General features: G+C 43.0%; 2 protein-coding genes across 5 annotated transcripts in view; one reads left to right on the forward strand and one right to left on the reverse strand.

Annotated features, from left to right (window-relative positions):
• The window catches only part of si:ch211-214c7.4, a 52,863-nt gene extending 43,245 nt beyond the window's left edge, over positions 1 to 9,618 (forward strand). For 2 of the 4 annotated variants that reach the window (XM_039770436.1, XM_039770437.1), the window contains exon 6: positions 7,304 to 7,894. In XM_039770436.1, the coding sequence (XP_039626370.1) occupies positions 7,304 to 7,812 (509 nt within the window). In that variant the 3' untranslated portion in view covers positions 7,813 to 7,894. Of the gene's footprint in view, positions 1 to 7,242; positions 7,895 to 9,511 lie in introns of those variants that run through there. The other 2 variants (XM_039770438.1, XM_039770439.1) reach the window with 2 other exon arrangements.
• On the reverse strand, positions 9,593 to 26,379 carry c12h19orf67 (chromosome 12 C19orf67 homolog). The gene is made up of 5 exons (XM_039770440.1): positions 26,253 to 26,379; positions 25,582 to 25,682; positions 12,924 to 13,109; positions 12,055 to 12,180; positions 9,593 to 9,945 (listed from the first exon to the last, which is right to left on the reverse strand). The coding sequence occupies exons 1-5, from the start codon at positions 26,262 to 26,264 to the stop codon at positions 9,771 to 9,773; spliced, it is 600 nt and encodes a 199-aa protein (XP_039626374.1). The 5' UTR covers positions 26,265 to 26,379; the 3' UTR covers positions 9,593 to 9,770.
• Between the last annotated feature and the right edge of the window lie 368 nt (positions 26,380 to 26,747).

Genomic DNA, 26,747 nt, shown 5'->3' on the forward strand with positions numbered 1-26,747 from the left:
CATTGGCGATCCTAAATTGTTCCTAGTGTGTGTGTGTGTGTATATTATATTTTTTATATATATATATAGTAGTTTCTTTTTTATTAAAAAAAATTACCATACATGGCAGAGTTAAGATTAACGAGCCATGAAATTAGATCTCTTATTGGCAAGGATTGTTTGTGTTTTTTTTTTTTTTGAATTAAGCAAGTGTGTTGGAACTAAATCCTACAGCCACTGTGACCCTCCAAGACCAGCATTGCTGACCACTGGTCTAGATCAGGGGTGGGTAATGTCAGTCCCGGAGGGCCGCAGTGGCTGCAGGTTTTTGTTCCAACCCAGTTTCTAAATGAGGAGTCATTTACTGCTGATGAAGCACTTGTTGCTCAAGTGACATTTTGATGCTTCATTTTAGTGGTCTCACTTTTTAAGGTTCCCCACCCTTTGTTTGTTTCAGTCTAAAACTGTTGCATTCACTGTGTGTTGATGGCTTCTTATTAGCAATAGGGTGTAAATGACAAAGCAGCCAGCAGTTCACCATCTGACTTGTTTCAGTCTACATCTGTGTGTGTTCATCATGCACTGTTTGATTTATTAAAACTCTTAATAGAAAATGTGACAGACTGAAAATTATCCATTTTGGGCTTCAAATCATTTTGATATCCTTGGAAAGGAAAAAAATCTACGATAGAAGAACCTTACATTGCAGACTAACAAGCCATAAAATTAAATAAGGTCTGAGATTAAGGATTGGTCTCTAATGAAGCAATTAGGTTGGAGTGAAAACCTGTAGCCACTGCGCCCCCTCCAAGACCGACACTGCCCACCCCTGGTAGTTCACTGCCAATATATGCCATATAATGTACATCTGGCCTACAGTCTGAAGCTACAGTTTTACAGCCTTTAACTTTACTGATTGCCTTCATTTTGAGGATCATTCCCATTTTGTTGTCTGCTCTTTGTAGAATCTTTCCATCTATCTTTGTAACTCTCTCTTATTCCAGCAAGCATTGGGTGTTAAAGGCAGGATAAAACCTGCATTAGGGTGCCATCCTATCACCGGATACACACACACACACACACACACTCTATCTCGTATGCACAAACTAGGCCTAAATTAGCAACCACAATCCACCTAACCTGCAGGTCTTTGGGGTGTGTTTGGAAACCAAAACTCCGTGTTTTATGGAGCCCGTCTCCGAGACGCCCACTTACATGCCACTCTTGTGACTTGTAGCTTAACGCCTTTTGCACATCAGATATTGTGAAACCTCTGTAGCACATTTTTTTTTTTTTTTTGCTGGATTGCTGTACCGTTCACACCTCAGTCTTTACAGACAAGTCGTTACTCATCGCTGAAGCAGCACACAACCGATGACATGCAACTCCTCAACCTTGGAAATATGGGAACATCTGTGATCCTTGTTTGCTGGAGATAATTGCCCATCATTGCATTAACCTTTCTTGCACCCACTGCTGGTCTGGGGCAGGCTCTCAAATTGGTGTGAGGCAAATGTGATAATCTGTTGACCTTGTTCTGGTTATGCGACCCCCATTTGAATACCCAGGTCAAAAAGAGCAAAATTACCGCCGCTAATTGGTTTACTAAATAGATAATTCATACGTATTACTGCCTTTGGGGAGAAGATCTTGTGTTTAAACAGTGACCACATGCTGTTTTTACGTGTTGCATGGTTTTCTTGTTTATTTTAAAACGGCTTCCTGTGAATGCTGTAGTGCAGGGGGCTCTCACTCTCAGTCCTGGGGGGCCCACTTTGGCTGCAGGTTTTTGTTCCAACCAGCCCCTGTTTTTAATTGGACTCCTGTGCTAATTAAGTGAACTGTTGTTTCCCAGATTCCCTGTTTTGGGAACAATATACAAATTAGAAAACTAAGTTTGTTAAAAAAAAAAAAAGTATTAATGTATTAAGCAGTTGTATGTATTTTTTTTTTTATCAGTATTTTCATCTTGATTGTCATTCTACTTTTCTAGATGTTCCAATTGTTTAATTAATCCGTTATTTACTACTTAGTGGGGCTGACGCTAAAGTAGTTGCAGCCTTTCACGATTGAGTGTTTGCTTGGGTTTCTGCTCTGCTTGTTTTTAATTGTCATTATAAAGATTCAATGAAGGGAGCAAACTGCACAGAGAAAGGGCGAAATATAATAAAAACAGTTAAGCATTTAAATCCACAGCAAAAACAGAAATATTTCTAAGTTTCTTATAAATGTAAAACTCATGCTGCTGTGCTTTTCTGAATGTAGAATAAAAGAGAAATAATACCAGCTAATTAAATGAGATCAGTGCTATCACTTATTAGGACTCTGGTTGGAACAAAAACCTGCAGCCACAGGGGGTCCCCCAGGACCGAGTTTGAGAACCCCTGCTGTAGTGCATCTTCCGAGAAAAAACACTAGAAATACACGTCAACGGGAGCCGTCTGTGTGAATGAGGGCACATCGGCACAGAGAAACGATAGAACTACTAGTGTCTGCTCCACACGTGTGCCACAAATACCACTGGTTCAGGCATGCAGGTGCTGTTCTAGAGGGGGAAGCCATGTTACCTACTCTCTCAATCTCACTTACTTACGGGTAGCAGTGTAGCTTAAAGTGTAAGACTCTCTTTGGTCTTTTTGTTTTTCTTAATTGGCCGCTGCATTTTAACAGTATGGTTAAGAATTTACTTCGCATTCCTCAGTTTGGTTTTAGGTTTTTATTCTGCCTTGAAGTTGGCACCATGTCCTCTAGCGCCCAAGAGTAGGAAGCAGCCACACCGTGCTCTGCTTTTTGGAATTTAAAACATTGAGCCTGCAATGTGTGCAATGCCATTACTTGTCTGACATGTGTCTCAAATCTGTCACTTACCCTCCTGCCCCAGTGCTGTGTTAAATATGAAGTGTTACCAAATATTGGAGTTGAGCATAAACTGGAAAGGGCACCACCTACATCTTTATGAATGTCATTTCAATATGTTGCCCTTCACTAATGTATCTCGCAACTAATGAAGGAACAAATTAATTTCAAGTACTGACCCATACAGTAGGGCACACCTAATAATCTGTCTCTCAGCTCTGTGAGGGTAAGCGTAAGGCAGACGTGTGCATCTTGACCTGACTTGTGTGACCAGAAGTCGGTCTCATTCGTTAAGAGTCTCAAGTGTTTGCAACAGTGCAAACCTTAAAAAAATAAATAAATAAAAAGGTAAATCTGAAGGCAAAAAGCAAATTCTCATCTGGTCCCCTAGAAATGGAGTATCATCACCGGAACGTTTTGTTCTTGGATTTTTGTGTTGCTTTTCTGGCTCAAGAAACTCCTTTGCACGTTTTGATTCTTAACACAAGTGTCGTTCCTAGTAATGGCTTCAGATAACACAAACATTGTGAAAGTTTTCTTTACACACAGAACGATGGACACTTGGAATAAGCGACCAAGTCGTGTGGTAGACAGTAAGACGTTAGGGACTCTCAACTCGACTTGATGATATTTTTTTAGATAAGACTGGCGAGCTCTGTTGGGCTGAATGGCCTGTTCTCATCTAGAGGGTTCTAGTATCTGCTTTATAAGGCGTCACTAGGTGGTTCTGTTAGTTAGCAGTTTTTTGACCGGTACAGGGAGTGCCTAATTTCTACAATAGCAATTTTGATTTGAATATTTGGGCCACACGCTTCCATTCAGTGTTCCTGCCAGGCAAGTCCTCGCCCATATTTAAGGCTACAACCTAGTAGTTCACTTTTAATTGTGGTGGCTAAACACGTGCTGCTTCATTACTGTTGCTAAATTGTGGAAGGAGCAGCAATTCAGTCACTTTTGCCATCAAATTTTTAGCAAATCTTTTGACATGGAGACGAAACCAGTGGAAACAAACTGCTTTCATAGCAACCCTGATCAAGTAAACGTCGGACATTTTACATGCTTTTATAATATCTGTATCGAGTCTGGGAGACGGGCACTGTAGCCACTAGAAACGCTCTTTGGAGTGCCCACAGTAATAAAATGATGTTGGTACAGTATATTATAGGATATTGGAGAGGATAGAGCATCTCCCAGAGTCCAGCCAAAACCAACACTCTCTCTTTTAACATTTGTACACGGCTTTAAATTGTTTAAATACTCGACAACCTGAGAAGTATAAAAGCTTAGTAAGATCTGTCTCTACTTGAGCCTGTAACTAAATTTAAATCGGGTTAACATCCGCCAAGATAAGACACTCACTTTTCAGTAAAAATATGGTTGCCATTTCTTCGATTTAGAAACATTTATTAAAGTTTAAAGGAAAAGAATCTGATTGGACAGGATCACCTAATTAGGCTGGTTGCCAGTCATCTCTTTTTCATCGTCCTTTTTGCTAGACTTTTTTTTTGCTTCTAACTTCATTTTGTAAGGGCATCTCAAAGGCCAGAATCTGAAAAAGGAGAAATTGGCCTTTTAATTTTTATCACTGCAGGTTATATACCGGGTGGTCCAGATCTAATTATGCAGATCCAGATCGTCTGGATGACTTTGATTTATGGGGATGATTCCAGTTCAGCACGAAGACGATTCTTCATGTCGTCAGTTCGCACGCGTCTCGATGGTCCGGGATTTTTCAGGTGATTTTCTATGTAATAAACGTAATAAGTTATAGCGTGATGAAAATTGCATAATTAGATCTGGACCTCCCTATACAGTATATCATTGGGGGATGACAGTGTAAGGAGTTATGTGGCCATGATAAAAAGTTACTACATACCTGTGCAGGCCTGGAGGTCAGCGTATCCTCACTAGGCAAAGAAGCTTCAGATGGTACAGTTGGCGTTTCTGTGTGACCCAGTTCTACACCTGAAGTAAAGTTTACACACACTCTCTAAATGTTTACACACTTCAATAGTAGAAGGAATAAGTTTATAACCTCCTCTTAGTGTATAAAAGAGCTACCTCATCTAATACTGGCAATTGAGCCAACAGGTCCTCCAGTCGGGCACCGATTAAGCAGGGGACTTTTTACCAAGCATTTTTTAGTCTTGCCGTTTCCAGTATTTACAGTACATGGCTGACCCTGAAAGGGAACATTTAGATTGAACTTTTTGTCCACAGGATGAAATTTTTTGCTTTTTACAGAAACTCTTTACAATATACTAGGGGCTTTGCCCCCTGTTCGCTTCACTCGCCCATCCCCTCCCATCTCCCCCCATCTGCCCCTTGGGCACGCTACCTTCCAGCCACTTCATGTTGTGAAGGTATGGCTGAACACGCGCTAAGGAGATGCAGTCTGATCATCTGCTGGCGAGCGGCGTGTTCTGCTTGTCGTTGTTTTAAGAGCTGGGAGCCCATGAAGTGTCTGCCAAAAGCATTCCAACAACTGCTAGGTTAGATGATCACTTCTCATTCGCTTTGCTTGCCCACCCCCGGGTGCACTACGCTGTCTGCCACTCGCGTTGTGTTTGGGCTGAATGCACGCTGAGGAGATGCGGTCTGGTCAGCTGCTGTCTTTCTCCTGCCGCCGCCGCCGAGGTGCGTGTTCTGAAGCCTTTACAGCAACTGTCCTTCCGTCTCACTGCCTTGTCTCACATGACGTTAAATTGTCTCTCGCGGGGTCAAATTGTCTTCCGAGAAGATCACGTATTGTCTCCTTCAAAAGATTTTTATTTTATATAATAGAGAGATATATTAATACACAATTATTTGAACACACACACCAGAATGACTAAAATAAGAAATTTTAAAACTTTGCCTTTCATTTTTCTGTATGGTGGGGCATCAAGTTTTTAGATTAGATGTAGCTGAACAGTAGGACCACTGCTTTAAGTTCTGGGGGACCACAGTTGTTGCAGTTTTTAGTCCAACTATCATCTGCTTTTAAATGGAATCCTGCCTTTTTTGTACTGTCATTTACATTCGGTCCTTTTCAATGTTTCATCTCCCCTGTTTAAACTCTTATTATAATGTAGCAAGCCAAATATTTTTTTAAATTTTTATGAAGATCTTAATAGGATTTCCCTTGTTTTAAGGACTTTGCCTCCCCTAAAATTAACTGAAATTTTCCAATAACTTCAACAGTTGCCCTGCAGAATGCCCCTGGGATGGATAAGACACTCCAGTAATTGCCTTCCATTTTAGTGTTCAATGTCTCTTTTGCTTCCTTATCTATGCAAAAATCCTGATGATTTGAAGAGCAAAGTCCATGGAGAGAGTACATGAAAAAAAAGTCAGTGGTCTTAAATCTATAACAAAGTATTGCAATTATTCTTCATTTAATAGAGCAACAGTACAAGTTTACATTTATGAGCGACAAATGCTCGATTACGATTAGTCGTTAAGCTGATTAGAGTAGAAACTTCAACTGCAGAATGCAAAGAATAGAAACGGCCTCATATGAGTGTAATGCTCTCCACATCCACCAGATGTCCCTGTTCCTTCATTTAATCTCACAAGTGTGTTGTGTGGTTTCTTGTCTGTTGTGTCCCATTATAGTAAATCTACAAAATTAATGGTTCTGCTTTCATACCCTCATTTTTAAAGTAGTTCTCTCTTTTTTTTGTGGTAAGATAAAAGGCACTTGGCTTTTTTTTTTTTTTGTTAATGTGGATTCTGGTATTTTTTTGTCTTGCTGACACAGAGCTGCATAGGTTTCTCCAGAGCACTTATGAGCATGCATGGCTTAAGAGACAAACGGTTGCATGTTCAAGTATTACCTGAGAGATATGAATTGATAAAATTCTGTTCTTAACCTGTGTTCACGTGATTTGATTTTCTTTTGGGAATCTCACAAGCCAGGTCTCCATCAGGGACGCCTCTTGTGCTATCATTTACAAATTGGAGAATACTGTTTAACTCGAGTTGTTGTGTAAGCAGCTTGGCAGGACATTTTAAACTTTCCAAATTTCTGTGCCCTTTGTTCTCGCACACAGTAGGCAGCCTGGAGCCAACTGCCTTTTGTTGTTTTTTCTTTATTGCCAGGTTTGTCTGAAAAGCACCTAAAAGTTTCAATTCATCTATTAAGTTCTGAAATTCATGTGGCATTATTCCCAGTGATTATGTAAAATGTTTGAAAGTTTAGAAGAGCATTCAAGTTGCCATTTCTCAATTGCATTTTCTGTTTTTTTGTGACTGTGTGGTTTGCCATTGTCCTACGCTCATTCCTGTTTGTGTCTTGTGTGTGTGTGTTGTGGTTCGTTCGTCCGTCCGTCCGTCTTCAGTCCCACTTCCTGTTCTGGATGCTGTCATTCGTTTTAGTGATGCTAGCTGTAGTGTGTTAGTGTTTTTTTTTTTTTATCATCCTAGACGTATTGAAACACAGTCAGGCGCTCTTTAACGATTCAAAGTGATCTCAACTGTTTAACAGGAAACCAGAACAGGAAGATGGCTGCTGATAACCCTCCTAATGCCCCAGTGATGTTGGTAATCTCTCCCGGACAGCAGTCTTCTCCAACTTCACTTCTTGGCACCATTTATGAAGCCATGGAAACCTCCGATGATGAAGAGGAACAGAAAAGAAAAGTGCATCTCCTAGGAGAGCAGGAGATTAAGGTGAGGCATGATGAAGACGAGGGGCATCTTCTCTCGAACGAAGAGCTGTCCATGAGAAACCGGAAATCTCTCCTTCAGCTCGACTGTGAAAAGGCCGACATGGTCCAGCAGCTCATTCAGCAGACCTTGCTCATCTCTGGGGAGAAGGCTCACCTGCCTTGTAAAGGTGGCACAATTAGCGAGGTGGAGGTCAGCCAGTGGACAGACCTGATTTCTCCACTGAATGATTCTGCCTGCATCACCTCGGTGACCAGCTACTCCCCTGAAGACACCGTGTCGCCACAGGGAGACTGGACGGTGGTGGAACTGGAAACTCATCATTAACCTCGCTTGCTGGGATCGGTCTGGTCCGCTCCAGGAAATGCCCCTTGTGCCCACCCACCGTGTGTGCTTTTTCAAAAAAAAAGGTTGGCGTTTACACGTCACACTTTTTTAAAATGGAGATCCATTCTGTTCAGCATTATCATGTTCTATTGTACGTTGAAATCGAAACATATGGGGGGCAAAGTATCTCGACTTTGTTTACAGACTACAAGCCTGTCGCCCCCTTAAGCAGGCTATGAAGCATGTGTTAGTGGTCCAGAGACTCTCTTTAGATGTTTTTTAAATTTATACAGTGGAATGTGAGCAGTCAGGTTTTTGTACAGGTACCTAGTGAGAAGAAATGTCCTCTCTCTCTCTCATATCTGGAATGGCCGAGGTGTTGCCTGCGTGTAGCCCCCCAGGTAGTAGCTTGCCTAATCATTTTGCTTTTAGACTTCCCGCTTTACTTGAACCTTCATGACAGCCGAGCTGTTTTGTTTCGGAGGGCACTGGACGTTGCTGTTTTTCAGGAGCGGCTAAGTGGATGTGTGCAACTCCTTGTTTTGGAAGACATTCGCAAGTGTTAACGGCTATTGAGAGATTTCTTTAATTATGGACCTCGGCAGAAGTCCATTTAAAGTGCTTTTGTCAGAAAACTTTAGTATTTCTTTATTTTAATACTACTGCCATGAATTGCACCTTGAACGAAACACTAGATGCCGGTCCTTAGAATGCAGACTGCGGGACACGGTCTGTCTTATTTTTTTTTTCCTTTGTTTTGTTTTAAATTGTGATTGTAAATTGAAGCTTTTTTTTTTTTTTTTTCGAACTTTGGAAGAAATTATATATTTGGTTCTAGTGTTGGTTTTCTTTTAAGTAGCTGAAAATGATGTAAGGAGTAAAAGCCAACTTTGAAATAATATTGTGAAAAGGGCATTAGTAGAATTGTATAGTCAGGTAATTTTTTTTAAACTGGTACTGTTAATGAAAATGGGAAAAACTTGAAGGTCCTAATCTTACGTGAGCCAATCAAGATTAAGGACGAGAGGGCAGCTTGAAATGCAGTTTACTGTGAAGCAGAGCAATGCACAATTTATAAATGATCCTCGGTGTGTTTTTTAGTGTGCAGTGTGTGTGTTCATATCCCCGCACCCGGGTTTTTGTAATGACTTGTCAGCTGTGGTGTTGCTGGATATAAATAAAAGCAATTAAAAAAAAAAAAAAAGCACATTAGAATATTTAGTAATTTATAAATACTTATAACAACACAGGGCTTGGAGATATAGAGAGAGTACAAAAATCACAAGAGTTTTGAATTGACTGAAACGCTTTCACCCCGGTCTACTGGTATGTCTACAATCTCTAGTTTACATCCAAATCCCGTATCCTGTAACAAAAGTGAGCTCAGGGACTTGCTTTCACCTGTGTATCGAACATTTACATTTAGCCAGGATGTGGTGTTTTGAAAGGCAAATATTTCAGTTGGTTTAGGGTCAGGTGGCCTTCTGTAACCAAATCATCTCCTTTGGTAAAGGGCTGATAGCTCAGTTTAGGGAGACCAGGTAAGTGCCTGAGGTCAAGTGCCTCGTCTGTTCCTGTTCATAGGAATAGCTTGTGAAGTGCAGAAATGAAGCCTTTTGGGTGTTAACTTGCCAGCTTTACCACGGTGATCATAATTTCACTGTTAGGATTTAATCAAATTGATTTTTTTTTTTTTTAGCATTACACACCATCTACATCCTGCTGCAGGCTCAGATTACAAAGGTGAACTTTACTGTAAATAGAAAAAGGGCTCAGATGACTGCATATTGAAAATGAACAAAACTAACCTTCAAATATTCTGAAACGGCTTCAACTATTAGGTACCTGAACGTTTTCAGAAAACTTCAAACTTGTCTTGTCTTACTCCGAACAGACACTTATTTTTCTGGTGTATTTTGCCGACTCTGAATGTTAGGGTATCGAGTGTAGGGGCAAATCTACTGAAATTCGACAGATGGCTCTAAGGGGTTGCAGTCTAAAGGTAAGCTGCTCTCCATCCATGGGTTCTGCAGGATTTCCATCAGGCAGTCTGTGGCTTGAGTCGTGGATGGCTCTTCGGTGCCAAGGTTCAGAAGTGCCTGGAACTTCATTGTCGCATGGGTACACAGTATCCTGCAGAAATAACAGTAAACTTGGAAAGACTCAAAACGCTTAGCCCCCATATTGTTATGCAACACAAAGGGAGATGGCACTGTGGCATTTACAGGTAAGGTGTGTGGTGTTCTTAAGGGTTTGTCATTTCATTTTGAACATTCTAAATTGTACAGATGGGTGGCAGCATAGTTGGTCATGGTCAGGAAAACAAGATATCAAATGAGAATAGAAAAGGAATTTGGCTTATTTAAATCCTTTCACCTTGAACTGGAGTGGGTGGGTGGGTGGGTGGGTTGGTTTATTTATTTTTTTTAAATTAACACTGTGGAAGGCTGCCTAAAGTAATAAAATGATAGACCGACCATTGAGGGTGTGTACTATGCCTGGTCTTTAGCAGCACCAGTTCTAAAGTACTGGTAACTTGCTGTCCTACACGTCTCACTCTGGACCGCCTCTGTGAATTTGAAAGTAAATTGTCGTGGTATTGTAAGTGTAGGTAAAGTGGCCTTCTACACCAAAGTTCCAACATTTATTTCTATTCCAAGATCTCGTGCACAGGATGGAGCCCCAAGCATTTTTACAAGATACAAGCAAAGGAAATGTCTCATTTAAAATTTAGATAAGGAAACTGAATAAATTAAATAACCTGAAGGTATACTTTATTCAAACCACACCATTAAAAAATAAGCACATAATGGTATGGGGTTCTGGGTAGTGTGGCCACCTCACAGATCCAGAGTCCTAACTCCTAAGCTCTTGCACAGAACATGGGTGGTGCTTGTAAGAGGACTGTCCAATCAATTGTCTCTCTTCATTGAGGACTGTCCAATCAATTGTCTCTCTTCATTGAGGACTGTCCAATCGATTGTCTCTCATCAATGTGGGCTGTCCAATCAGTTTCCTATTCCTAAGAGAGCGTCTCACCTGATATGCTGTTGAAAGTAGTGGATGATGGAAAAAATATTCAGGCAATCTGAACTTTCCTGCCACTATAAGGGTGGGGTTTGAGAAGACCTCATTTAAGGTGGTGTCCTGTGTGGTGGAATATCAGGTCTGCTCCTGCACAGCCTGTGTTGATCACTCACTAGCTCGTTGTGGTTTGTGTGGCTAACTGTAGGTCCTCAACAGAAGCGGCAGCACATGCGTCCTAAGCACTTCACGGGTGTTTATCCAACAATAATACGCGGAGCACCTGCACACTTTTAGCCAATGTTTGAAAGTACACTTGTATTCAGTTAAGATATCCGTGTTAACCCAGGATTGTCAAATTATCCAAAAGTTATGTTCTCTCCCATTACCTTCCAAGGATTTTCTTTTGGGAGTAAAACATGTCATCATATTTATATAAAAAAACACTTTTTAAAAACCACGCTTATATTAAGTGTACTAAAAAAAAAATAAGTCTCTCATACATCACTCCTAAAATAAAAGCGTGGGTGCTTTTCATCAATCAATAAAATCTAAGCAAAAGCACCCACGCTTTTATTTTACGAGTGATGTATGAGAGACTTATTTTTTTTTTTAGTACACTTAATATAAGCGTGGTTTTTAAAAAGTGTGTATGTCTGTATCAGATCTAATTATGCAATTTTCATTACACTAAAACTTAAGTTTATTACATCGAAAATCACCTGAAAAATCCCGGACCTTCAAGAAGTGTGTGAACTGACGGCATGAAGAGTCGTCCCCACATAAATTGAAGTCATCCAGACAATCTGGATCTGCATAATTAGATTTGGACCACCCTCTATCTCTACTCTTGGGTTTGTTTTAGTATAATTTTGTAATCCAATATTTTAACACTTCCTTTAATATTTCTATCTGTTACTAGCGCCGTCTAGTGGTGAAATCTTGAACTATTCTTCATATGAAAATTTAATTTCTTGACATAGATTTAATTAATCAATTGGTGAAACTGATATTTGATTTGCGTGTTGTCAACAGAAGTGAGTGTGTAAAATGTCAAGCCATTTGCACAACAGGAAGTGGGTTTAAATATCGATTTACAAGATTTGTACCAGACAACAAACAGGTGACGTTAAAAAGGAGCGTGGTAGTAATTCCAAACAGTGATTGGCACACTTATGATGTGGACAACACAACCCGATGTTGTACTGTCATCCTTACCATGACTGTATGTCCTCATTCCTTGGGTCAGGAGAGATCTGGATGCCCTTCCCAATTGACCATGACCCTGACATCTGGGCACTGGTGTCGGAAGTCTCTGTGTTGCTCTTGCAACAGAGGAAGTAGCTGAAAAGAAATAAATATAATGTAGGAGTTGCCATTTTGTTCCTAACCTTAAACCATTCACCTTTTAGATTTTTTTTTTTTTTTTAATATGAAACTTACACACACACAGAGTGTGTGTCTCTGCTTACAGTCTGAGCATTCTCATTTCGCAAACAATGACAATAAAACCTTTTTATATGATGAAGAATAGATCTTGGGTGTTCGGCCATTTTAAGAGTTAATTGGGGTGACTTTTTTATTTTTTATAAATATAATTTTATTTTATATAAAGTCAGTCATTTTCCCGCCCACTATATCTGAACTATAGGGCCACAGGGGTCTGCTGGAGCCAATCTCAGCCACCACAGTGTGCAAGGCAAGAACAAACCCTCGGCAGGGCGCCAGCCCACCGCCGGACACACACACACACACACACACACACACACACACTAGGGACAATGTAGGATGACCAGTGCACCTCCTCTGCATGTCTTTGGACTGTGGGAGGAAACTCGCACAGACACGGGGAGAACATGCAAACTCCACGCAGGGCGGACCCGGGAAGCGAACCTGATCCTGGGTCTCCTAACTGCGAGGCAGCAGCACTACCCACTGCGCCAACCTATAAAGAAAGTACTGAGCCGAGATGCAAAAGTCGTATTGCAGTGTTAATGGGCTTCTCCGTTCAGTTCATCTTTGTGTTGCGCTCTTCACCGACTGCATGACGTGCGTGACAAGTTCACAGCCAAGATGTCTTTACTCACTATTTGGTTTCGGCTTCTCCTTGACTTGGACAACTGCTCTCCAGGAGCTCCACATTCCACCTCATTTTCTTGTACAAGGTGCACGCTTCATCACGTGCGTTGAAGGGTGTCGGGGAGCAGTAGCGGAAGAGCAAGACCCGATACCAGGATTCAAGGTGAACCTCCCCGCAGCAGAAGTGGGACATCCTGCAAATAACAAAGCAAACGGTTAGCAGTGCCCTTGAATAACGCCTCGGTTGTTCAGATCTTTCCCTCCTTTCACAGACTGCTGTCGCAATATGGCAGTGACTCATTTTCATATACTTATATAAATATCTCTCTATTATAATTAAAAAAATCTTAGGAGACGAGATGTGACTTTTTGGAAGTCTTTTAACATGAGATTCTTTCAAGTCCCACCATACTTGAAATTATTTTCAAACAAGACTGCGGTCATCAGGTGCATTGCGACACTTGACCTGGACAGACAGCAATCCATTAAAGGGCTTACTTATGAACAAACACACACGCACACGAAGATCCAGTTTACAATCGCCCATTCATCTCAATATGGCAGCGAGAAACAGTCAAATTTACTCAAATTGTCGAACGGATACACAGCAAATTGGTTAAATGCGTATCAACAGACTCTGCTGAAACAGTTGGTGGCGATCGTGCAGAAGATGAAAACATCAGCTTACGATATCGGTGTAGAATATCGACAACCGTTCATATCGTCCAGACTTCCACCGGCTGAATTACTGTTGAAAGAAGATGTCTCGTAATGTAATTGCGTAATTGATGTCTGAGTGATGGGCTACGCAATAGGACGAGATTAGTTGTATTCAAAATTGGTCGAACAATTCTGACATGTAAAATTTTAATAGGCGACAAGAAAGGTAATGAAGTCCATCTAACATGAGACACCAAAGAAGATCTCGATATGCCATTCGTATTAAAACGTTTACAGTTTCACGTTAGAAGAGCTTTTACAAAGACAATTAACAAATCGCAGGGACAAACATTCGAAAACGTATTTATTAGAGAGAGAGAGAAACGAAATTCACTCGCAGGCCGATGTACGTTGTGTTCTCACGACACAAGTCCAAACACGGAACATTCAATGCGATCTTGAAGAAAAGTTCATTCCAAATATTTGTTTTAACTGCAGTTTTTAAAGTAAAAGTGAAAATGATACATATGTAACAATCCCCATAAAAATAACAAACTCTTTAAATTGGGTATCGGGTTAAACCAACCTGGGGGTCAGAGCCCCCCATGTCTATTATATAAAAAAAAAGGAACTGCGAACTGCACGAATACCCTGGACTTGAGTGTTCATAGTTTTCATCCTCCTTTCTTTCTCCGTATGTTTATCATTCATTTGCTCAGAGGTTGATGCGCTTGCTGCTTACTGAGCAGCTCTTCTCTTCCTCACCCGAGTGGCCTGCTTCTTCTCTTCTCTTCTTTCGTTGGCATCTTTTCACGCTAAAACAGATTACGTCGGTGTTTCTGTTGTAATTACTTAGTACGTTTTCCTACATTTTTCACTTCTTCAATCTGCCTCAAGAGTAATTTAAGATATGAAGACCTATGGGAAGTGATGGTGAAGGTGGTAGGGATGAGAACGGCACCCGTACACATGCGCCACACCGCCGCTCTGCTGGCTGCTGCAGAGAGTTGATTGTACAATAAAATAATGGAGGTCAATCATCACCCCAAAATCTGACCGTAGACGTCACGTAGTATATGTGTACCAACTGTCAGGTCAATCGGTCAAACAGTTTGTGAGTTCTAAGTGATTTGAAATCCTGGACAGACAAACCGACAGCTGCGTCAGTGTATTATATAAGAAGATGAGGCTAAGGTCTGTGTGCAGGTCGGGTCCCTATGAGCAATCTGATTGGTCAGTTCGGCTTTGGTGACATGATCGGCAGAGGAGGTGTCCGTGTGAGACACACGAGGAGAAGCATAAAAGCGGACAGGAGGCAAGCGAGGGTTCCTTTGAAAATAACGAGAAGCAGGCTTTATGGGAACGCACTTGAGAGCGAGCGTCGGTCGGGACGCACGAGGACACCAAGGAAATAAGTGCACACGGTGCAAGAGGTATGAAATATTTTAACATTTATTCCATTTAACTGTCTTTGCCCAGTAGCATTGTGTGTGTATATAAATAAAAAATAATTCCTTTGTACATTTTGAAATAAACAATGCTCACTAAATTAGGGCTGAGCCATCTACTGAAAAGAACAGGCCGTCACCGAGCTCATTGTGTTCAGGTTAGTCCTCGTGTGTGCTGCCAGCCGGTTGACCCCTTAAATTAGAGCAGTCGTAAGATCCGCTCAGGTGCTTTCACCTCATCCAGCCCTCACACCAGCCAGTTACAAATTACGATAATCTTTATTTATTTTGGTTACTAGCTCACCATTTGATTGTGTTTTGGCTTCAACAAACAGAATGCTGAATAAGCAGAAGTGAATGATTGCTTTCAAATGGTTGCTGCAGCTCACCATAACATGAGGAACGTGTGGTGGAAGATGAATACACCGGCCAGAAGAGCTGACCAGAACACACACGGCCAAAAGCCATCATCGGGAACACAAAATAACATCAAGCTGAGCTTTCAAAGTCGTCCTGTCCACCACACTACTTGGTCACTCATTCCCGGTTTCTGTGGTTCTCTGTGTAAAGAAAAACTTCCTAATGTTTGTGTGCCGTTTACTCTTATCAAGTTTCCAGCTTTGTCCCCGTCATCTTGATGAACTCCTTTTAAAGTCACCGTCACGACCCACTGGTCGTAATTTGAAACACGTCAGTCAGGTCTCCTCTTCATCCCTTTAGAGGCTCCGCTCATTTCATCTTCCCTCATAACTCATCCCCTGTAGTCCTGAATCGGCCTCATCGCTCCTCTCTGGACTTTCTCTGGTGCCGTTATGTCCTTTTTGAAGTCCAAAACTGCACCCAGGACTCCAGATGAGGCTACACCAGTGTGTTTATAAAGCATTAATAGGTCTTGGACTCCACACATCAGGTCTCCTCTTCATCTCCTTTTGCTTAAACTGAGAAGGTTCAGCTCTTCTAATCTTTCCTCGTAACTCATCAGACCTCACATTTTGTCTTCCTACGTGTCGTACTTTACATTTACTGACATTCAATTTCATCCCCTGTAGTCCTGAATCAGCCTTGTCACTCCGCTCTGGACTTTCTCTTGTGCTGTTATGTCCTTTTTGTAGCCTGGAGACTCAAACTGCCCACAGGATTCTAGATTAGGCCGCACCAGGGTGTTAAATCATTGGTGGCCAGCTCCGGTCCTGGAGGACCACCGTGGCTGCAGGTTTTCATTCTCACCCTTTCCATAATTAATAACCTGTTTTTGCTGCTAATTCACTTCTTCTGAACTCATTTTATTTGACTCGGACCCCTTTTTCCTTAATAAGCAGCCAAACAATGAGATACAAAAATGAACCAAAACAACTGGTGTCCATCACACAATATCTGAAAATTAAAGAAAGGTGAAGGTCTCAGGAACGCTGATCTGCTCAAGACCCCCAAAACATTTTGACCAGAACTCTCAGAAAATCGACAATTTCAGAAATGTCCGCCATTGCACAATGAGAGCAGCAACAAGCCATGAAATTAAAGAACGAGTTTAGTTAACAACAAGAATCGGCGCCTGACTGAGCAACTGGTTGGAGTGAAATTGGTTGGAGTTTGAGGCCCTGACTGAGCTGATCTTCTCTTGGCTCACTCACTTCACGTTTCATTTCTGTTTAAGGAAAGACGTGAAACAATTGAAAGGCACGATGAAGAAATTCAGGGGAAGAAATCGTGAAAAAACAATTCGATTAAAATGAAAAGGAGTTAATTAGCAACACAAACTCATTTAGAGAAAAAACAAAATAAAAAGGGTTCGAATGAAAACCTCTGCGGTGGGCTGGCGCCCTGCCCGGAGTTTGTTTCCTGCCTTGCGCTCTCTGTTGGCTGGGATTGGCTCCAGCAGACCCCCGTGACCCTGTAGTTGGATGATGGATGGATGTTAGGTAGAATGCCTAGAATGGGCTGGGTGGTCCCATGACCTCTGAACCCCTGCAGATTTTACTATTCCTCTCTGGCCGTTGGACCTTACTCTTATTCTATGTTGATTAGTGTTCCCAAATTTTCATTTTTTATTTTGTCTTTTTTCTCTTTCTTTATCATGTAAAGCAATTGGAGCCTTATAATTTGTATGAAAAGCCTGTCAAGTCAGTCATCATCATCCAACCCACTACATCCTAACACACGGGGTCTGCTGGAGCCAATCCCAGTCAACAGAGAGCGCAAGGCAGGAGCAAATCCCCGGGCAGGGCGCCAGCCCAATGCAGGGCACACACACCCACACACTAGGGACAATTTAGGATGGCCAATGCACCTAACCTGCATGTCTTTGGACTGTGGGAGCAAACCCACGCAGACACGGGGAGAACACGGGAAGTGAACCCAGTTTGGAAGAGCCTTCGATTAGAAGTTGCTGCTGCTCCTCTGGTTTAAGAGGAGACATCTGAGGTGCTTTTTGGACTTCTTAAGTCCCTCATGTAAACCCCAACTTCTCATCTGAATATCATTCAATCCAGCAGCCATACCACATGCACTTTTGTTTTTTGTTCTTTATTTCTCCTTATACAATTTCTTGTATTAGAAATGTGTTAGTTGTCGCATACCCCTTGGGGTCAGAGCGCAGGGTCAGCCATTGTACAGCACCCCTGGAGCAATTACAGGTTAAGGGTTGCAGCAGTGCTAATATGTAAGAACTTCATCTCCCAGCAGTCCTTGCTGGGGGGGTCAAAGGAGGTTAAAAGGAGGGCAGGGGGCAAATAGAGATAAAAAGTTTGTTTTGGTGCGTCACGTTTATCTGTCGTGCTTCCTGCTGTTGTTGAACCTTAATTAATCATTGCTCAAGGGCACAGCAGAGGAGGATCTCTTTTGGCAGTGACGGGGATTCGAACCGGCAACCTTCTGGATACCGGCACAGATCCTTCGCCTCAGAGCCACCACCGCACTTCAGAAGATGTCATCCGCCTGAAGATACAGTAAGGCTTTTAGGGAAATCTTGGGTTGCTGCTGGTGAGGCACTCACCCTGTGGTCTGAATTGTGGATTCCCGATGCCCACAGTGTGGTGATGGGGTTCACTGTGCTGTAAAAATGGCACCATCTGTCGGGTGAGATGTAAAAACAGAGGTCCTGACACTCTCTGTGGTCATAAAAGATCCCTGGGCATCCTTCATTAAAGAACATCCCGATGGCCACGGCCTGGTCATCCACTGTCTCTTCACTTTACCACCTAAGAGCGCATGGGTGGTGCAAAAGTGGCTGCCATCGCATCATCCAGCTGGAGGCTGCACATTAGTGGTGGCTGAAGTGGCTCCCCACTCCCTACGTAAAGCGCTCCTATAAATGTAAAGAGTTATTTTTATTTAGGAGGTTAGTGTTTGTGTCATTTTTAACATATGTCACTCGAAAGCACATAAATACAGCATCATCTCATTCTAGTAACAACAGAAGTGGCCGGGATCTTTCAAATGGAAAAGACCACTTGAAGCACAAACTACACGTTCAAAGCAAATCCTGCCAAAATGCCCCCCTACCGTAAACGACTAGTCAGATCACAAGTAAAACATTGGCAGCTTTCAACAACGGCATCGAGGTTAGAGAACTGGAACGACTCCACCAACCTCACAAATCATGGTGGGCGTGCGTACTGCTCTTTGTGTGCCCGCTGGCTGGCTGTGGAGGTTGGCAGACTTTGCCTGTCGACGGCTGGGTCTTGTAGCATCTTGGCTATGTGATGTCCTGTTCTGCATGCTGCGTAACATTTTGGAGGTCTCGGAGTCATCGGTCAGAAATGCTTTTAGAAACCGCCTTGTTACGTTTAGACACAGAGTGACAACTTTATTACGACGGGCACACCCACCTCGGGTGGTCCTTCACATGCCCTCTGGACAGACCGAATGTGTGAAGTGTGGCCTCCGTACGTCAAATGGCAGCTGCATGTGGTGACAGTGGATATCCACTCGATGCGACAAATTGGAACAAATCTAAAAAAGCGGTTAAGTGAACTGGGCCATGATGGCTACAGCAGTGAGAAAGAACACGGCATTTAATTCAACACACGGGTTGGGGTCCTCGGGTTACGACACAGTTCTGTTCCTACGACAGTGATGTAACCTAACACAACCTATCCTAACCCATCTGCAAAATAATAATCTAGAACATAACACAACTAAGCCACAGAAACAGGAAAAGGACATAAAAATACTGAACTGTAGTAACAGAAAAAATGAGCGTAAAAAAAAAAATGTCCTTACCGTTACTCCTCCTGATCTCTTTACAAGGTCTAAATTCACTTCCATCGTGATGGCGTTCCTCTTCTTCAAAGCACTGCCAATCTGAAGACTCTGACTTTCGTTTAGGAGCCATGATAAGGGCCACAAGGTCGGCAAACAAAGCCACACAAACAGAACACTTGTGCCCCGCGTAACGAAACGAGTTTGCCAACTCCCTCCCTCACACGCCACGTCACTGCGTATTCTTCCGCCGCACATAACCAAACAACAGTAGTGCGCAAGTACGGCGCTAGCGGCGTATGCCAAAACGCTGCCGTCTCAATTTTAAGTTTTTATGGGAGTGAGTGTAGTAAACTCGGCACGTCGTATGTCAAGACCTCGTAACCCGAGGACCCCCTGGACTGTACCTTGGTTTTCATGGAACCAGTTCAGGGTTTTTGTTTTTTTTTTTTTCCACTCTTTTGTGGCATTGATAATCAAGCATTTGAGGGAAAAAAACTCAATTTACAAATGGATACGCATCAACTATGAAGGGGCGCACTTGATCTGAAACAATACTTAGATATTCTGGGCCACTGAATCCATTCCTCTACTCGCTTATCAAGGGGCCCAACGTCAATCGTCATTAGACCCCCAGCACCACTCAAGACAAAGGACTCTTTGAGGATTTATTTGTATTCTGATCTTCCCACGAGGCGTAAGTCCGCTGTATTCATTACACCTACCGACACGTTCTCTGGAAGTGTTTTTGTTTTTTTAGCTTTTTCAATGATGGGAGCAGAACCTGGTTTGATTATGAGGTGCTGTACACCAGGGGGTCCCCAACTCTGGTCCTGGAGGGCCGCAGTGGCTGCAGCTTTTCATTCGAACCCATTTTTCTTAATGAGTGACCTGTTTTTGCTGCTAATTATCTTTTTTTGAATTCATTTTAATGGACTTGTTTTTTAAGATTTGTTCCTCTGAATTGTTTCATTTCTTTCCTTAAATGGCACCCAAACAGAAGTGAAATGTAAAGTGAGTGGCCAACAGAAGACCAGCTAAGTCAGGGCCTCAAACTCCAACCAGTTGCTTATGAATGAGGCGCTGAGTCTTGTTGTTAATTAAACTCGTTCTTTAATTCCATGACTTGTTGCTGCTCTCATTGTGCAATGGCAGACATTTCTGAAATTGTGGATTTTTCTCTTTTCTAAGAGCTCTGGGCAAATGTTTTGTGGACCTGAGCAGATGAGCATTCCTGAGGCCTTCACCTTTCTTTATTTTCAGATATTGTATGATGGTCACAGACTGCTGGTCCTGTTTTGGCACATTTTGTATCTCGTTATTGTTTGGTTGCTAATTTAGGGAGTGCAGCTGGATGATAAACTGGACTGGACTGCCAATACTGATGATCTGTGCAAGAAAGGTCAGAGCCGACTATACTTCCTTAGAAGGCTGGCGCCCTTCAACATCTGTAATAAGATGCTGCAGATGTTCTATCAGACGGTTGTGGCGAGCGCCCTCTTCTACACGGTGGTGTGCTGGGGAGGCAGCATAAAGAAGAGGGACGCCTCACGCCTGGACAAACTTGTGAGGAAGGCAGGCTCTATTGTAGGCACGGAGCTGGGCAGTTTGACATCTGTGGCAGAGCGACGGGCGCTGAGCAGACTCCTGTCAATCATGGAGAATCCACAACATCCACTGAACAGGATCATCTCCAGACAGAGGAGCAGCTTCAGCGACAGACTGCTGTCACCATCCTGCTCCACTGACAGACTGAGGAGACCCCACACTATGCGACTCTTCAGTTCCACCGGGGGGGTAAACGTTAACATTATACAAAGTTACTAGCCAACCCGCGCTGTAGCATACGCTGCATAATTATCAACGTGAACAGTCAACGTGGCACACAGCTGGCAAACAGACCAAAGCGAGTGAGGATGTGTTTCATGACATGTTGGGGGCGGGCACATGAGCAAGCAGTGCGCATGCCTCGAGAGCGAGGGTGGACACGGGAGGAGGGTGAGAGTTGGCGGGCCGGGCTCTGTCGTGCGTACCCCATGGTTGGGTGACTTGGTCGATTTTATATATACAGTGGAACCTCGGTTCACAACCATAATTCGTTCCAAAACTTTGGTCGTGAACTGAAGAGATTTCCCCCATAGGATTGTATGTAAATACAATGAATCCGTTCCAGATCGTATGAACTGTATGTAAATATATATATTTTTAAGCACAAATATAGTTAATTACACCCTAGAATGCACAGCGTAATAGTAAACTGATGTAAAAACCTTGAATAACAGAGAAAACCAACACTGCAAGAGTACGAACAGCTCGCTAAAAACACTTTATTTTAATGAGTTTTAAGCACAGGGAAAAAAATAAACATTTGAAAAATCCATAATTTAATAAACAACCAAGAAAAGTAACATTGCAACAATGCGTGTGTGTGTGTGTGTGTCTCTCTCATGTGGAGTGTAGCACAGATGAAAGCGACTGAGGCTGTGTTTGGTGAGTTGTTGCGTGCGGGCACATGAGCAGGCAGTGCACAAGCCTCAAGAGCGACGCTGGAAAGCGGGAGGAGGGTTACAGTTGGTGGGCGGGACTCTGTCGTGCATATCCCATGATGTGGTGGGCGGGGCTCTGTCGTGCATATCCCATGATGTGGTGGGCGGGGCTCTGTCGTGCATATCCCATGACGTGGTAGGAGGGTTACAGTTGGTGGGCGGGGCTCTGTCGTGCATATCCCATGACGCGGTAGGAGGGTTAGAGTTGGTGGGTGGGGCTCTGTCAAGTGTATCCCATGGTCTTAGAGTTGGTGGGCGGGGCTCTCTGTCTTGCGTGCCCTTAGTGAATTATATATATAGATTGTCTGTTATACCTGCATTGTTATCACTCTTTAATTTAATATTGTTATTTATCAGTATACTGCTGAAGTATGTGAATTTCACCTTGGGATTAATAAAGTATCTATCTAAGGAAAAAAGAAACAAGGGGTCTGAGTCTTCAAGAGAAAGTCAACTAAAATGAATTCAAAAGAAGTTAATTAGCAGCAAAAACAGGTCACTCATTAAGAAAAAGGGTTAGAATGAAAACCTGCAGCCACTGCGGCCCACCAGGGCCAGAGTTTGAGACCACTGCTGTACACCATGTACAACAAAGGTGCCACCATTTTTCTGTGCGATCACAGTAGTTGTTTAATCAAAAACAAGATGACAAGAAAGGTCAACAATAAACAACCATAAGATGGAAATCCACCTTGGTCCAGCCAGCCTGAGTCAAATTACAAGTCCATTCATTGGGGAAGAAGATGAAGCTCAAGCCACAACAGCAAAGAGGAAAAAGGGAAGAAAAGCAAAGTCAACACACGCAGGAAACCTGAACTGAAACCACTGAGCACCATTAGTCGTGTGATTTCATTTACTAATCTGCTTAATTCAGACCAAGGTCTTGTTGGGGGATAATAATAATAATAATAATAATAATTCTTTGCATTTATATGCCGCTTTTCTCACTACTCAAAGCGCTCAGCAATTGCAGCTTAAGGGCCTTGCTCAAGGGCCCAACAGAGCAGAGTCCCTTTTGGCATTTACGGGAATTCGAACCGGCAGCCTCCCGGTTGCCAGTGCAGATCCCTAGCGTCCGATGGAGATCCTATCCCAGCCAGCATAGGGTGCATGGCCATCGCAGAACACACACACACCATTGGGCCAATTTAGCATGGCCTAACCTGCATGTCTTTGGACTGTGGGAGGAAAGTGTGGTCTTCAAGGCAGTAGTCTGAGCACTGCGCCAGCATGTCTCCCCAAACAGCAGTAGATCAAGCTCCAATTGCATTGCTGGAGGCACCATTAATCCCAGCTGACGTGTCATTTAGAGCGTATAAAATTACTGTCCTGATAAAATTTATAAGAGCGGAGAGTGCAGGAAGTGAGTCTGCCAAAAGCCTTCACACGACTGAGAGGTTAGAGGACCGTGGTCTTGTTTGAAAAACCAGGGCTGTGGAGTCGGTAGATAAATGCTCCGACTCTGACTCCTCAGTTTCTAAATCTTCCAACTCCTCTGTATGTATATACTATGCTAATGTATTTTCTACATCCATTGAAGGAAAGGAAGGCAACATGCATGTCATTTCACCACAGAACTACTGCCTAGGAAGCCAACACTCTACTATAATGCCAGATTAAAGACAAACACAATTGACTGGCGGCCGCAGATTGCGGGTGTCCACATGGACGGGCAGATCCAGCTTGCCGAAAATCTCGACCACCGCCCCCATCCAAAGTAACGTGATGCCTCTGTCTGCTGCAGTGGCCGTCTCCTCTGTCAGCCAGCCGGAAGTTTAGTGCATTGTGTCACTCACCGGCCAGCTGATCAGCAGAACGAGCCTCTGCTGGAGACCGGTAGGGAGATCTGTGTTCTCGGCTCCTTCGGCCCCCTTCACTAGCGCATAGCGAAGGGGAGCCGACGGAGCTGAGAACACACCAGATGATTTTTCAGGCGTTTGACGCGTGATGACTCGTTGAATGGCCGAAAAATCGGCAGTGCATCTGTAAATGTATGGGGGGCTTTAGGCTAGGTTCACAGTTCCCTGTAACAGTGGAACACGACACAATGGAAAGCGGTGCCGCACCTCACCTGTGCATTACATCCCATATAGTGACGCATACAGTCAATGAAAAGCATGCTTCATGGTTACTTGACATGTTCGTTTTGTGGTAACATTACGCACTGCATGCATTGGGCTTTATTCTTACAGCAGAGAAGTAGTTCATTATGACTGTTTGTGAATTGGGACATTTCAACTTACTTTTTTAATTCCCATTTAAATTTAGTAGGAGTCGGAGTCGGGTAACTTTTTGCCGACTCTGACTCCAGGTACTCAAAATTGACTCCGACTCCACAGCCCTGTGAAAAACAGTTGTAAGTTGGGTGTAACTTTGAAAGAGTCTCCTGTTAAAAGTCTCCGTCTCACAGGACTTCATACCGCAGCAACGTTTTTGGAATCTTTTAGTTCTCGCTGGCAACTCGGATTAGACGATCTACAAGTCTCCAACTTAAAGTTTAAATCCAAACAATATATTCGATCTCTTTTCGCTGTTCCGTTATTTCACCGAGTAATAATTTCCGTTTGTTTGCACTAATGCGATCTTTACAATAATTTTTTTGAGTCTCTTGAATTTCTGTACTTCCGTTATCTCTAACCTGCTCTGCATGTGTACCGCGCCAACATTTTTGAATTCTTTACGACATTCTACTTTGTCATCTACTCTTTGTCCTTTATTTCCGGCCCTGGGCGTTGGTTAAATGTCTTTCTTGCGGGTCGTATTACGCCGCTCGCATTGTGAAGGGGGGGCTGAACGCACGCTAAGGAGATGGGGTCTGCTGTCTTGCTGCTGCGTGTTCTGCATGTCGCCCTGCGCGTTGATCATTTAAAAGCCTCTACAGCGCCCGTCCTTTTGTCTTACGTGACGTCAAAGTGTCTTCCGAGAAGATCACGTCTCGTCTCCCTCCCAAGATTATTTTTTTATTTAATAATAGAGAGATAAGTGGATAGGACTGGCGAGCTCCGTTGGGCTGAATGGCCTGTCCTCGTCTCCATCCATTCGTTATCCAACCCGCTATATCCTAACTACAGGGTCCCGGGGGTCTGCCGGAGACAATCCCAGGGTGCAAGGCAGGAAACAAACCCCGGGCAGGGTGCCAACCCACCGCAGTGTTCTCGTCTCGATCGTTCTAATGTTTTTTTTTTTTTCCCTGACCGTCTCCAGCTCACAGCTGCTATGATTTCCCTACACCACTAGATGTCACTGTTTTCAAAGCGCTGAAACTTGGGACCTTTTTTGTGGCACAATCAGGAAGAAGCCTTTCAAAGCTTTTTGGAGCTTCTTCCAGCCATTCCAGTGACGGGACCCAAATGAGCCAGTTTCAAAGTATACAAGTGAAATGACAATTTACAGAGACTATCAAAGGTTCTCTTTACTGGAATGGCTAAGATGCTTGGACTTTTTTAAGTCTTTTTCTAGTATTCTGCCCATACGTGCCATTTGAATAACGCCCGGACGTGGGACCACAACACTTTGTGTCACCCTGATGACTACTACATGTCATATTCTCCTTGCCCGAGAGTTCAATCATTGCTAAGTAACGGAACTTAAAATGTATTATAGCAATACACACTTCTGGTCCAGAGAGAAGATTAAAGTGCAAAAAGCATTCCTGGACTTTCTTCAGAGATCCTGATTTAAATATTTGAAGAGAGAGAGAGAGAGAGAGAGTTGCCTTTATTTTTTTACTTTTTGCATAGTACAGAGGTGTTTCAAATTGCCATGTTTGAAAACTGTAACCGAACAAGGAGAACTTCATTTTTGTAACATACCCACAGGGGTCCGTCTCATCCAGGGTGATCAGGTTGAAAGAGGCAAACATCTTCGTCAAATTTTCCAAGCATGAGGACAGCTGCTGGGAGAAGTGCAACAGCTGAAAGAGAACAAAGCCACTTAATACGCACTCTCGAAACGCAGCAGATTCACCTCTAAAACGTACGGCTGTCGTGGCCGAGTTCAGCGCTTCCTTGGCAGAAGCAGAATTTTAAAGTGGAACAGCTCTGTTATTTTTTTTATCCTTTATTTCGCCTTATACAATGTCTTGTATTAGGAATTTGTTAGTTTTCACATACCCCTTGGGGTCGGAGCGCAGGGTCAGCCATCGTACAGCGAGAGCCTCAATTACAGGTTAAGGGCCTTGCTCAAGGGCCCAGCAGAGTAGGATCTCTCTTAGCAGTGACGGGGATTCGAACTGGAAACCAGCACAGATCCCCAGCCTCAGATGGCTCGCCAGCTTCCTCGTTTAAAAAGTACTGCATGTCAATATTTTAGAAATCATTTTTCAAATGCAGGCCGAGTATCCCTAATCCGACATGCCATAACATTTTGAGAACACGCATGACGCCACACTTGCCAATGTGGGGCTCTGCCCAGTGTTCCCTTTAATGTATTTTTCTTTTTTTACTGATGACCAGATATGAGTAACACATGAGCTGGTACTTACCGATTTCTTCATCCCCCTCCTTAGAATTTCAAGCGGTGCTCCAAAACACGAATGACGAGACTGGGGTGGGTGTGCGGGGAGCCGCAGACGCACCACCACAGGGTGAAAGGTAACGATAGCAGCTGGTGGCAGCGCAACGAGCTGAATTTTTGTTTTTGACCATCGTGCATTACTCTCTCTGTGTTTTCTTTGCTCATTCTCTCAGTACAGAAATGTTTAATTCAAAACACAGCATTTTAAGTATTGACTGTAAACCTGCCATTGTTTGTGGTTTCTGTGGTCCGGCAGCTGATGCGGGTATTCTGCCAATGCTACTGTGCACAATCATTGTTTGATGCCCAAAATTACTAAAAATATTGTATAAAATTACCTTCAGGCTAAGTGCATAAAATGCACATAAATGATGATAAATTTATGTTTAGACTTGGGTCCCACCCCATGGCATCTCATTATATACGTGTAAATATTCCAAAATCCAAATACAGCGGGTATAGA

Source organism: Polypterus senegalus, chromosome 12 (assembly GCF_016835505.1).
Source record: "Polypterus senegalus isolate Bchr_013 chromosome 12, ASM1683550v1, whole genome shotgun sequence".
Taxonomy (NCBI): Eukaryota; Metazoa; Chordata; class Cladistia; order Polypteriformes; family Polypteridae; genus Polypterus; species Polypterus senegalus.

Bases quoted from the DNA above. Each gene is read 5' to 3' on its own strand.
- c12h19orf67 (XM_039770440.1), bottom strand. The intron at 13,110-25,581 runs GTATGTTACAAA...TGTTATTTGCAG, and splicing joins GATGAGACGGACCCCTGTGG to GATGTCCCACTTCTGCTGCG. The intron at 12,181-12,923 runs GTGAGTAAAGAC...ATTTCTTTTCAG, and splicing joins GGAGAAGCCGAAACCAAATA to CTACTTCCTCTGTTGCAAGA.